This window comes from Lynx canadensis, chromosome B1, assembly GCF_007474595.2.
Source record: "Lynx canadensis isolate LIC74 chromosome B1, mLynCan4.pri.v2, whole genome shotgun sequence".
NCBI lineage: Eukaryota > Metazoa > Chordata > Mammalia > Carnivora > Felidae > Lynx > Lynx canadensis.
In genome coordinates, this window is record NC_044306.2 from 38,260,176 (window position 1) to 38,274,310 (window position 14,135).

General features: G+C 37.0%; 1 protein-coding gene across 1 annotated transcript; it reads left to right on the forward strand.

Annotated features, from left to right (window-relative positions):
• The first annotated feature begins 2,191 nt into the window (after nt 1–2,191).
• Nucleotides 2,192–13,139, forward strand: POTEA (POTE ankyrin domain family member A). The gene is made up of 4 exons (XM_030314461.1): nt 2,192–2,362; nt 10,262–10,432; nt 12,379–12,412; nt 12,987–13,139. The coding sequence occupies exons 2-4, from the start codon at nt 10,281–10,283 to the stop codon at nt 13,137–13,139; spliced, it is 339 nt and encodes a 112-aa protein (XP_030170321.1). The 5' UTR covers nt 2,192–2,362; nt 10,262–10,280.
• Nucleotides 13,140–14,135: the final 996 nt, after the last annotated feature.

Consider the following 14,135-nt stretch of genomic DNA (forward strand, 5'->3'; position numbering starts at 1 on the left):
GTTCCCAGCTAAAGCAATCTATTGCTTCAGTATGTGTCTGTAGACTCTGGGTCTAGGGTTCTTGCTTGTCTAGCAAGACAGCAGAGGGATACAGGATTACAATGGGAGAGACAGCTAATGTCCTGGAGAACACAGGAGCCCGGATTAAGGGTCCTTGCTCTCTTTTTATTAGGATCAGAAGGCTTCCAAACATGGTGATGGACGTGCACAAAGAGACAATCTGTGAACAGGATCTCATGGACATGAGGGAAAGGGGGTTTCAAGATATAGGGTGTTAGGTGTTAGGTTCAATTTAAAACAAAATCCTGGCGCCTGGCGGATTGTTGTTAACAGCTGACCTGAGGCAGTTTCTCTGTTTATCTTAGCTTGTCTAGGAGAGAAGACAGGTGCTACCTCAGGATCCACAAGGCACCTTTCTTTTGCTAATTAGCTCCCCTCTGGGCATCTTCACCCTGCAGCCTACAGCCTATAACCCTATTTACCTGTTTACCTAATTTGGTCCTTCCTTCCTGTGAAAGGAGCTTTCTGCTATAGTACTAAATTGGGGAATGTGTCCTCCTGAATATCTAATCTTGTTTACCTCACACACCTTTGTCTTGGAGCCTTTGCCCTGCCCTCTCTATACCTAGATACCTAATATTGTTTACCCAAACTTGGGTGTGAGCATCCTATGGTTTTGTAATTTTCTATGCCTGGTTAACCCATCAGTGTAGGCTCAGGGAATTCCTAAGCTTATTCCCCACAAATATATGCAGTCTTGTCTGCTTTACTCACAATCTTGGAACTTAGAATTTCAACATGCATCCCTTTGAGATAGGCTTAATAGCAGCTATTTGTATTATCACCCCTTTTTTTCACATTTTTAAAATCTGATGCTCAGATGTTTCTGTTGAGTCAAACCTTCACTTTATGTTCAATAAAGTATGATACCTTTTGGCCTGTATGATTTTTACCATGTCGGTAGCATAAACCTTCAGCAAACCTTCAGTATTTAACTCCAAGGGAGAAAACTGAGTTTTGAGATGTGTGGACTTTAGAAATAGACAAAATCTAGAGGTACCCTCCTTTAAAAGAATAAGTAGCTAATCTACTCGTCCCCTATCAAGGTATTAATTTACTGTGCCAAAGTCATAATTTTCATGCATCTGACTAATTTAATGAATTTGTGGTCATTTCTATGATTCAGCATTCAAGAATTGTATCATCTCTTTTGGTGCCATAAAATGCTAGGTAATGCCACTTTAGGAACTTGGGAAAAATCATTTAACCTTTTTGAGTTTTACTCACGTTATCAGTAGCAAATGGGATTAAAGGTGATCATTACTTTTATACCCTCTCCCTGTAAAGTTTTATGGTTTTGGGGGCGCCTGGATGGCGCAGTCGGTTAAGCGTCCGACTTCAGCCAGGTCACGATCTCGCCGTCCGGGAGTTTGAGCCCCGCGTCAGGCTCTGGGCTGATGGCTCGGAGCCTGGAGCCTGTTTCCGATTCTGTGTCTCCCTCTCTCTCTGCCCCTCCCCCGTTCATGCTCTGTCTCTCTCTGTCCCAAAAATGAATAAAAAACGTTGAAAAAAAATTTTTTAAGTTTTATGGTTTTTGAATGTGAGATTCGGAGAGCATTACTAATTTCCCAGAATTCCACCCTAACGTCCGTTTCACTTTATTCATTTTGTGTTGTGGCAAACTTTGGTTCATAAATTTTAGGGGACACTGACACTTTTTTTGAGAACCTTAGGATCCAAAAGAAAAAGAATTGTAAAAGGCAGTCAGGGAAAGAATAGCTCCGTGCAGAAAGAGGAAAACTTCCTGTTTTTGTTACTGGAGCACTTCCATGTCACATGTTTTAAATCTGGCTGTTGTGTAAAACCCAGGTGGTAAGGATAGAAAAAGACAAATTTTGTCTCTTGTCTTTTTATTTCTTTGTATCTCTTGGTCAGATGGGGTGGGGGTGGGTGGGGAATTCTCGGTAGCAAAGTGTGGATATGAATAAGCGTACAAAATTAAGAAAGCCCTTTTAGAAATTTTAGTAACTTCTGTTTTTTTTTAATTCCAGTAGAAATGAAGCAGAGTTTATAAAAATTACAATTACTTGTAATGATAAACACAAAATATTTTCCTCCATTGAATTTATGACAAAGTGTCAACTGATAAAATGAATGAAAAAACTTTTTATTGACTAAAGTAACAATTACATTTAGTATCAAGTTCCATTAAAGGTTGAAGAAAAAATGAAGCACAGAGGAAGTGACATGGAAGTATCAGAAAACATACATGATGCTGCAGCTGCTGGATTAATTCCACAAAGACAGAATGGAAAAACTGATAACCATCAATTGCCTATTACAGAAATAAAGATTCTGATAGGTAAGACTATAGCAATACTTAAGTAGTAGGTAATTGTTATTTTCCTATTCAACAAACTTTTCTAGTTTGAGCTAATGTTCATGATGAACAAATTTCGTATTTTTCGTGGAGATATTTCATCCTACATGCTAATGAGAAAAACGTAAATACCAATGAGATACCATTTTTTGCAGTCATAGTGATATTTTATTAAAAAAATAACCAAAGTTAGGAAATGTGAGCAAAATGACATTCTTAGACACTGTGGCTGTATGAAATTGGTAACTCCTTTCTGAAAGGTGATTTAGCAGTGTATTTCAAAATTTCAAATATGTCGGGGCACCTGGGTGGCTCAGTTGGTTAAGCGTCCAACTTTGGCTCAGGTCATGATCTTGCACTTCACGAGCTTGAGCCTTGTGTCAGACTCTGTGCTAAAGGCTCAGAGCCTGGAGGCTGCTTCAGATTCTGTGTCTCCCTCTTTCTCTGCCCCTCCCCTGCTTGTGCTCTGTCTCTGTCACTGTCAAAAATAAATAATATAAGAAAAATATTTCAGGTAGGTCATCCCTTTATTCCAATGGTTTCATTGCCAGGACTGGGTCCTTCTGAAATACGTGACTTCTATAAGCAAGCGCATGTGCCTGCACATGCAAACACACACACACACACACACTATAAGGGCATATTATTATATATTATTACATATACAAAATAGGACAGATATATTAAGGTTACTTATATAAATATGTTACATGTATATGTGAAGGATATTTATTATAGCATTCCCATATCAAACATTTGGAGATAGTCTAAATGTTTATTTACTTATTTTGAGAGACAGAAGACAGAGAATGTGCACACTCGGGAGCCCAAGCATTGAGGGGGGGCAGAGACAGAGAGGGAGAGAGAGAGAGAATCCCAAGCAGACTCCACGTTAACAGTGCAGAGGCCAACACAGGGCTCGATCTCACGACCACAAGATCATGACCTGAGCCAACATCAACAGTCGGATGCTCACCAGACTGAGCCACCTAGGTGCCCCAGAGATAGGCGAAATATCCATTCATTAATAAGGAAGTTAAGTTTCCCTTCTATAAAGTAATGGAATATGTGACCATTATAAAAAATGAATTTAGGTCTATGTGTACTGATGGTTTAACAAAGTATATTTAAGGCATTTGGTTTGGTTTGATGTCATGTCTTATGCATATTTTGTTAGAATACTTTTAATATCTACTGAATTGCAAACGGAAGTTTCCTTGCTACACTGGCAGTCTACCAACAAAATTGCTAGTTATTAGATTTTTGGTTTTGTTTCCCAGTGCATGAGTGCTCCAATGTTGGACCCTCAGCTTCATCTGAATATTGCCAAGAGGTTTCATGTGGCAACATGTCTCATATTCTATATCAACATTTCATGACCCCTGTGCTATAAACCAAGATGCTGATAATGCAATGAATCGTTTTCATAAAGGTACCTTGCTTGCATGCCATTATGCTGCCTTTTTAGAGAACATATTTCAACATGCACCACACCAAATTTTTCAACAGTGCCTTCATGTTATATAATTGATGACAATTCAGTTTACAAAGTAGGACTATTTTCTGCATTCCCACCCCCTTTTACTTCTGTGTGTAAAATTTTAATGTGACTAAATACTTTGGATAGTATATAATAGCCTGGAGTTAGGTGACTTTTTAAAAGTGTTTATTTTGAGAGAGAGAGAGAGAGCGAGCGAGCATGCACACATGAGTGGGGGAGGGGCAAAGAGAGAGAGGGAGAGAGAGAATCCCAAGGAGGCTCCGTGCTGTCAGTGCAGAGCTCGATGCTAGAGATCCTAGAGATCATGATCTGAGCCGAAATCCAGAGCTGGATGCTTCATGGACTGGGCCACCCAGGTGCCCTTAGAGTTCCACAATTTTTATCAAGCACAAAATACTGCCCTTGAAACTTAGTTTTTCCGTGGTCTTTCTAAGCATGAGAAAAATGGTAATCAGCTTATATAATATTATATATCCAGAAAAATTTTAAGGAGTCTTCTCATTGTATAATTTTGTGAGTTATTTAGTACCTTGGTGTGGCATTTAAAAAAAGGAAGAAAAAAAAAAAACCCCAAAAAACTAGTGTTACATATATGCAATTGTTAAGACTTCCAAATATTACAAATTACTACCTAATCATTATGTAACAATTGAAAACTACAGCAATAATAGAAAATTAGATCAACCATGACCATTTCACTTAGCTATGAAATCCTTCAAGAGCCTTCTTCACTCTTTGATCCTGATTTCCCTCCCTCCCATCCACTCTTGAATTCATTATAGCAAGTTTCCCTCTCCCTCCTCCAGAATTGTTTTTTCAAGGTTACCACCGATTTTCACTTTACTAAATCTAAACCTAATTTCATACATCTCATTTGACTTAACCTTTCAGCAATATTTGACCCAATGGAAAACTCTCTCCTCCCAAATTCTGTCTCCATGTTGCTTGTAGGATATCACTCACTCACCTGATTTTGCCGCTGCCTTTCTAGTCTGTACACCTCAGCCCGGTTTGCTTGTTTCTCCTCGTCCCCCACCTTTTAACCCATTGATGTCTTCCAGGAATTTGCCTTTCATTTTCCTTCTCTTGACTTTTACTATCTTGTATATTCTAATGATCCTCAAGTTTATATCTTCAGCCTGGGTCTCTCTCCATAATTCCAGGCCCGCATATCAAACTGCCTACTTGATACCTCTTTCTGGATAGCTATTGCAAACTTAACATGTCCCAAATTGAACTCCTGATATTCTTTCTTAATATTTGCCTTTCATGTCTTTCCTAATTGGTTTAATAACAGTTCTATGAGTTGCTCTGCTAAAAAGCTTGGTATCATCTTTGAGTCCTGTCTTTCTTTTTCTTTCTCTTTTCTTTTTCTTTCTCATACACATCACATCTCATCTGTCAGCGAATCTTGTCCGGTCTTCCTTCAAATATATCCAGAATCCAAACACATCTTCCATGACCAAGAGACTATCATCTGTTGTTTATATTGGAGTGCTAGGAAACTAACTGGTCTTCTTGTTTGTTTGTTTCTTCTTTTGTTTTTCCTGTTTCCGTTAATTCTAAACACATTGGATCTAGTAAAATGTAAGTCAGATTGTGTCCTTCCTCTGCTCAAAGCCTAACTGCTTCCCATTTCACTCAGAGTACATGCCAAAACTCTTCCTAATGCCGACAAGGCCTATATATGATCAGGTGTCTCCTCCTCTCTCTCTCTGATTTGAACTCTTTTCTACCCCTTTCATTCTGTCCAGCCATACTGAATTTCTCACTACTCTTTAAAGTACTTCGGACATACTTCTGTACTTGCTGTTGACTCTATCTGGAATGCTTTCCCTCAGATATCTTATGGCTTGCTTTTTCTTTTTTTGTTTGTTTTTTCTTTCAGTTTTTGCTTAAAAGTCACTTTCTCAGCAAGGCTTTTCTTGGCCATCCTGACTAGTACTTCAACTACCCTTTTCCCTATGACACATCAAAATGTGGTTTCTCTGCTTTAGTTTTTCTCCTCTAATACTGTATATTTTGCTTGTGTAGCTTATTGTTATTGTATGTTTACTTCACTCATGAGTAGGATTGTTATCTGTTTATTGCCATGTCCTCAGTGCCTAGAAAATGTTCTAGTCTATATAGTGCTTAATAATGTTTATTGAGTGAACTGAGTTTAACCTGTGTGTATTGTTTTTAACATAATACTAGTACTCACTTTGCCAATGTATGGCGTGGGTTAATTCTGACAACTAAACCTGCCAGTTATATACATTTTTTTGGATTTTGGGGGGCCCAATATTGTGTTTACTTGCTACTTATTCTTTTAGTTGTATTTATATTAGTTTTAATTATGGTGAAATGTATCAAAGGAATAGCAAACTTCCTTTATACTTATTAAGAAAACTAAAATCGGGTGGCAAATTATTATACGACTTTAAAGATTCTTGCCAAAGGATTATGAGCCCTCAAGATCTGAAATAAAAAGATGAAGTTGGAATTTATCGCTTACAAATAAGAGCGAGCTATGCTGGTTAGGTATAGTCTTCTCTAACAGAGGAGTCTGCTATTCTTATACAGGGTTTGGGGAAGAGTGGAGTTTAAGGATTGGGGGACTTTCAGAAAATTAAATGGTTTGTCACCATTTGAAGCACCATGCTTGTTCGGGTGCTTGGAGACTGTTGTGGATTGGTTGGCACGCTGAAGCATGTGTATTGGAGTGATTTTTGTCCTTTATTGGCTGTCTTTCAGAAGGAAGGAGCTGAAATGGATTGGTTGGTGAGTAGGGCTAGTGGGCATTGATTAACACATTTAAAACTGATTTTGGTGGCTTCTTGTTACCATGGCTACATGTTAGGGTTTTTTGTTTTTTTTTTGTTTTGTTTTGTTTTGTTTTTTCTAAGTTTGAGGTGGCTTTCACCAGATGTTTTCTACTTAAAAGTTGCTTCTATTGACTGGGCTCAAAATGAAAGCTATTTGAAATTCTATAATTACAGATTCATTTTTGAAGTTTGGGTCAAGAGGAATTGTTTGATAATTGCTTTCAGAAAGATTCTTCTTTTCTTGGATGTTATTTCCACGAGAAAATTTACCTGTATAACAGTTTTTTGAAAAAAACACAATTGCTAGTTTTGTTTTTGTTTTTTGGTGCCCTGGGTCATAGGGTTGTTCTATTTTTAATTATTTGAGGAGCCTCCACGCTGTTTTCCAGAGTGACTGCACCAGTTTGCATTCCCACCAACAGTGCAAGAGGTTTCCTGTTTCTCCACATCCTCGCCTGCATCTGTAGTCTCCTGATTTGTTCATTTTAGCCACTCTGACCAGCGTGAGGTGGTATCTCGGTGTGGTTTTGATTTGTATTTCCCTGATGAGGAGTGACGTTGAGCATCTTTCCATGTGTCTGTTGTCCATCTGGATGTCTTCTTTGGAAAAGTGTCTATTCATGTCTTCTGCCCATTTCATCCCTGGATTGTTTTGTGGGTGTGGAGTTTGGTGAGTTCTTTACAGTTTTGGGATATTAGCCCTTCCTTTATCCGATATGTCATTTGCAAATATCTTCTCCCATTCTGTCGGTTGCCTTTTGGTTTTGTTGATTGATTCCTTTGCAGTGCAGAAGCATTTTATCTTGACGAGGTCCCAATAGTTCATTTTTGCTTTTAATTCCCTTGCCTTTGGAGATGTGTCAAGTAAGAAATTGCTGCGGTGGAGGTCAAAGAGGTTTTTTTCCTGTTTTCTCCTCTAGGGTTTTGATGGTTTCCTGTCTCACATTCAGGTCCTTCATCCATTTTGAGTTTATTTGTGTGTATGGTGTAAGAAAAGTCGTCTAGTTTCATTCTTCTGCATGTTGCTGTCCAGTTCTCCCAGAAGAAAGAGACTGTCTTTTTTTTTCCATGGGATACTCTTTCCTGCTTTGTCAGTGCTTAGTTGGCCATACATTTGTGGGTTCACCTCTGGGGTTTCTATTCTATTCCATTGGTCTGTGTGTTTTTGTGCCAATACCATACTGTCTTGATGATCACAGCTTTGTAATAGAGGCTAAAGAGACAGAGTGTGAACAGGGAAGGGGAAGAGAGAGAGAGAATCCAAAGCAGGCTCCAGGCTCTGAACTGTCAACACAGAGCCCAATAGGGGGCTTGAACCACAAACCACGAGATCATGAACTTAGCCGAAGTCAGAAGCTTAACTGACTGAGCCACCTAGGCACCCCTGCATCTTTATGTTGATTTTGTGTCCCTCATCCTTTGAGCAGCTTTTTGGTGGTATCTTCAGGATTTTCTATATAGAAGAACATATCATCTGCAAACAGACAGTTTTATTTCTTCTTTTCTGATATGGATGCCTTTTATTTCCTTTTCTTGCCTGATTGCTTTGGCTAGGACTTCCTTTATCCTGTTGAATAGGAGTGGTCAAGTGGGCAGCTTTGACTTGTTCTTGAACTTAGAGTAAAAGCTTTCAGTTTTTTACCACTGCATATGACGTTGGCTATGGGCTTATCATATTGGGCTTCATTATGCCCAGATATGATAATTCAGTACCCACTTTGTTGAGAGTTTTTATCCTGAAAAGATGTTGAATGTTGTCAAATTCTTTTTCCTCCCATGGTGGGATGATGATACGATTTTTTTTATCCTGTTAATGCGGTGTATCAAATGTGTTTATTCAATTTGATTTCTGAAGGGTAATTTTGCTGAGAAAAGTATTTTTGATTGATAGTCTTATTTCTCTTAGCACTTTGAATATGTAATCCCACTGCCTCCTGGCATGTAAGGTTTCTGCTGAGAAATTGATAATAGCCTTATGAGGGTTCACTTGTAGTCACATAGTCTTTCCTCACTCTTTTTCATTCTTTTTACTTTCTCTGCTGACTGGATAATTTGATAGTTCCTGTCTTTCAATTCACATTTTTTTTGCTTGATCCATTTCCTGTCAGTGATCACTCCTGCTTTTTTCATCTCCTTCGTTATACTCTTCAGCTCCAGGATTTTTGTTTAGCTTTTACTATTTCCAGCTCTTTGTTAAGCTTCTCATTTTATTCATAGAGTGTTTTTCTGATTTTACTGAATTGGCTTTTTGTGTTTTTCTTGTAACTCACTGAGTTTCCTTAAAACTGCTATTTTTGAATTCTCTTTTGAATAAATTAGAGATCTCCATGTGTTTCTGATTGATTACTGGAAGATTATTGTGATCCTTTAATGTTATCATATTTCCTTGATATTTTATATTCTTTGCAATTTTGCATTGCTCTCTTTGCATTTGAAGTAGCAGTCACCCCCTCAAGTCTTTAATGACTACCTCTTCAGTGTGTCCAAACCTGACTTTTTTGCTCCAGTGGTATGCTGGAAATTCTCTGCAGGACACCTGGTTTTCCAAAAAGGCTCTCTCATCCACAGGTGATTATCTTAGAGAGTGTTTTCTAGGGAGGGACTCCCAGATGTGGCTGAGAGGTAGGGGCTGGAGGCACTTTATGGACTATTGCTAGGTCCACAGATTAGACTGTAGTATATCTGCCTGTTACCTGATGCACGGGTAGGTAAGACTTTTCTTCGGTCCCTTGGAATAAGGTGCTAGATTCCCACAGCTCCTGCAAAGGCAGTTTTGCCCATGGGTGGATATGATGCCAGTTGGTTGTAGGTGGGGAGATGCAACAAGGTACATCTTATTCAGCTATGATACTGATATCGCTCTGACATATGGGTATTTTAAAAGTAATTTATCCCCTAAGATATTTCCCTGATTTCTTCTTTCATGTTATATGGACTTCATGCTACTTTAAAACTTTGTTGAAATTAAGCATTCTTATATTTAAAAGCAAAGCCAAAAATATAGCAAAAATCTGTTATTACTCCCATGTCTAAGAGTCACTGCCGTTAGGCAATCAACTCTAAATTTTTAGTGTAACCTTCAAGGTTCTTCAGAATTTCTTTCCTGAATGATCTCTTACTACTTGCTTCCATGTATTTTATGCTTTTTTTTTCCAAGTTCCTAAAAGCTTATACTTTTTCCTTTCAAGGCACCTAGATGCCATCTGTGTAATCTTTGTGCTCACATTCTAATCTCTAAGAAAATGGTTTTCCTCGGTTTCTTTCCCTGGTGACCTCTGCTGTTTATTTTCCCTCTTCAGTAAAGCCTTTCTTATCCTCACTTACAGCTTTTCACATGTCAATTCTTACAAATCACATTGTATTCTAATTGTATATTTATCTGTGTTTGAAGCAACAAATGAGTATTTCCTTCTGTATTGTTCGTACTTCAGCACTAGTCTCTGAATTAATCAAATTAAGTCAGATGGGTAAAATTCAGAACTTGATGAAAATTGTCTTTTTATTCTTTATCAGTAAAATTATTAGAAAACATTAGGTTTTTTATGGCTTTTTAATGGCTTTTTTTTTTTTAAGGAGGGAACCTGGTTTACATATGAAGAAGTTAAAGAAAGGTGAAAATGAAAAAGGGACATCAAAAGGATCTGAGATCACAACAGTGTTGCAGAAGGCAGATTCCCTAACTGGTGGTCCAGTACAAAAGAATGATGGCAGCCATTTCAGTGAAAAGGATCAGCATGAAAGCAGGTAAAATCTATAAATTCTTTGTGCCTGTGAAGGAATTTTAGCAGTGATTACCTTTTGTGGAAAATAAATGCTGTAGTGTAGGTAGGTCCAAGCTAAAGCAAGAAATACTCAACATATCAAACACACTGCTTGAAAAGTTATGATGAGGGTAAGTGACCTTGTCAAGGATCAGTTTCAGTAGTCACCATGGAAGCATGGAAGATGACTAAGTGTAAACAACTCCTTAGAGTATTTTAATTGGGAAAGGCAATAGAGAAATGGATGATAACTGAAAAAGAATGTGAATTGCAAAGGCATTTTCTTTCTCTTTTTATTTTAAGATGGGAGCTTTTAGAGTATGAATTCTGTTGGAAATGATCAATAGAGATAGACATGATTAGTTAATTTAATTTTGTTTGCGTTTCCAAACATTAGGAAGTTTGTTGAGTGTATTACAGTATCTTTTAAAGATTATAGTCATTGTCTTTAGTACTCCTATTCATGTAATTTTGTGGAAGAGGTTGGTTTATTCAGAATTGGTTCCACAATGGGGTATTCTCCTGTAATTGAATGTGCAGATTTAAAAATATATATATGTATGAATGCAAGTATGTATGTGTGTATATATATATATATATATATATATATGTGTATATATATATATACACATACATACCTGTGTATAAATTCTATATGTATATATAAGTATATGTGTGTGTATATATATACACTCACACTTATAATAAATGTATGCAAACACTGAGGCCATTCTGAATAGAACTAATCCTTCCTTGATGTTTTTAGATATTCAGTGCCTTTGATAGCGTTATGAACAGCTGTGATTTTGTTAGGGACTTGAAAGTGTCTGGTTATATCAAGTTAATATTTATTTATGTTCTGGGGAAAGGGGAAGATTTTGTTTATTTACAATTGGAAAATAAACTAGTAACCCATCACAGATTATTCCTTTTGGACTGGAAAGCTCTAAATTACAAAAACCATGCTTCCTGTACCAGCAGTGTCATTGACACAGATTATATGTTCAATAAGTATGTGTTGAATGTGGGAATAAACAGTTGAATGAACGAATGAATGCCTGTTGAGGAACTTCTCTAGAAGAAGCAAATCTTTAGTTTATTGAAAGTAGATTTCCCATCTTGCCAAGTATAAAGTCTCTTAAAAAATGTGTAAGATTCAGAAATTGTTATGTATCACTATAGCTAGAAATCGAATCATAATATAGATTCATTTGCTGTCATATTAGTTAGAAACACTGGAGTATTACTTTAACCACATAGTATAAAACACATGCTTTGAAGGCACATTCCTGGGTTTGAATTCAGGGTCTGTTCTTGGCCAGCGATTAGGGCTTCTTGGGCAAGTCACTTCGACTTTCTGTGCCTCATTTTCTTCCTGTGTAAAATACCGACTATAATAACCTACTTCATAAGATTGTTGTGGGGCTTCAAATACCTTGAAGACATGTAAAGTGCTCATAGTAATGCCTAGAGAGTAGTTGCACAGTGAGTCTTCAACACGTTAATATCACGATTGTTAAAAAGGCGTCCTTTCATATAGGGACTTAACTTGCACTTTCCAAGTAGGTTTTAGTGCCAGTAAAAGCTTATTTTTAGTGAAATGACAACAGAAACAATGGTATCATTCCTATCAAATAATGCAAGTAGCATTAGGATTTTCCTTTGCTTTTGTTAGTTTTTATCTAACTTTAGTACTTTGTTGTGCTCGCTTCAGCAGCACATATATTACAACTGGATACACCTAATCCTTTGTTAGTATTAGCAGTAGTATATTTTCTATGTTGTTTAATGTTACTCTGTTGTTTAATCTCCTTTGTAGAAAATTAGTTTCAAATGCAGAGATTTTATATCAGAAACAATAGGTTTAAATATGCTTTGTATTTTAAGTATTTAATATTTGCCTGAAAGGAATTGTTGGGTTTTTTTCAGACCTGCAAAGAAAATTTCTAAGAAAAAGAACAAGGTAAGAAAAATAGACAATGTAATTTTATTTTATTTATTATTTATTTATTTTTATTATATATCATTTTGATAACATTTGTTAGGAATATTGTTCAGTGGCAAAAAATTACTTTATGAAAGATGTAGTGAAAAAATAGAAAATCTTCCTTTGTTGTAGAGACATTTGCTGTGAAAAAGGTACTTAGAAATACTAGCTATGGATAACAGTGTCTTTTTGATAAAAATCCCTTCTTTTAAAAAGTCTCTGTGCTTTCGCTTTTAAATGTTTATTCACTTATTTTTAAAATGTATTTTGAGAGAGAGCACGCACAAGTGGGGGAGGGGCAGGGGGAGAGGGGGAGAGAGAATCCCAAGCAGGCTCCATGCTGACATTGTGGAGGTCAACATGGGACTCAAACTCAGGAACCCTGAGGTCATGACCTGAGCCACAATGGAGTCGGATGCTCAACCGACTGAGCCACTCAGGTGCCCCTGTTTTAGCTTTTATAAAAAGATGGGTATTTATCACTTCTCTACACCTTGTATATTTTATAAATATTTGGGGGACATTTTGAAATGGTATTCTTTATTTGTAGGTCAAAAAGGAAATTACTTCTATGGATGACCTTGTCGACTTCATTCAGTCATCTGAAACAGCCTCAGAGGATTGTGAGTTGCCTTACTCTAAGAATTTCATGTTGCTGATTGAACAACTTGGCATGGATTGTAAAGATAGGATGCCTTTTTAGGTATATTACTGTAGTAATATGTGCACACCTTGCCTAGTACTGCACCATAGAACACTGCTGTATTGTAGAGCTGCTCATCTCAGAAATATGTTTTATATTAAAATAAAAGGAGAACTATTGTATCCTCTCAGCCAAAGAGTCATCATTTCTACTGTACCTTTCTTAGTGGGAATGGCACATCTAATGTGTTTGTTAACTCTGCTTCTCTTCTGTGCCTTCACCCAGGTCAGGTCATTTTTCTCCTAGATGACTGAAATAACCTCAGGACTGTTTTCCCTGCTGTTCTACCTCTCAGGACCTTGGTCTACACTGAAACCATAATTAGTATAGGTTTTTTAAAAATGTGTCTTTCATCATGGTACCCCCTTGCTTAAAGCTTAGCTATTACTTTTCATTGCTATTAGGTTAAAGGCCACAGTCCTCTGGCTTCATCTTGTATTGTTTTACATCCTTCTTTCCATCTGTGTCTTATCCATTGTTTTAGACATTTCTTCCTGTGAAAGAGCTTTTCGTTTCCAACAGCTTTAGTTAGGTAAACTGCACATATATGAAGTGTGTCATTTGATAGTTTTGACATGTTTACACGTTTGAAATGATAACCATAATCCAGACAGTTAACATATTCATCACCCTTGAAAATCTCATGTCCCTTTACATTCCCTTATTATGAAGCTGCCAAGTTGTTTTCTGAAGGAGTTGTACCGTTTTCCATCCCCACCAACAGTCTGTCAGAGCACCAATTCCTACATACATATTCATGAACACTTAGTATTGCCAGCTTTTTAAATCCAAGCCATTCGGATGGATATTTAGTATATATCTCATTATGGTTTTAATATACATTTCCTTAATAACTGATGATGGTGAGCATATTTTCATGTGCTTCTTTGCCACCTGTGTATCTTCTTTGAATCGTCTAAATCTTTTGTTGTTTTAAAAATTAGTATCTTTTCTTACTTGTTGAGTTTTCAGAATTCTTTGTATATTCTAGACACA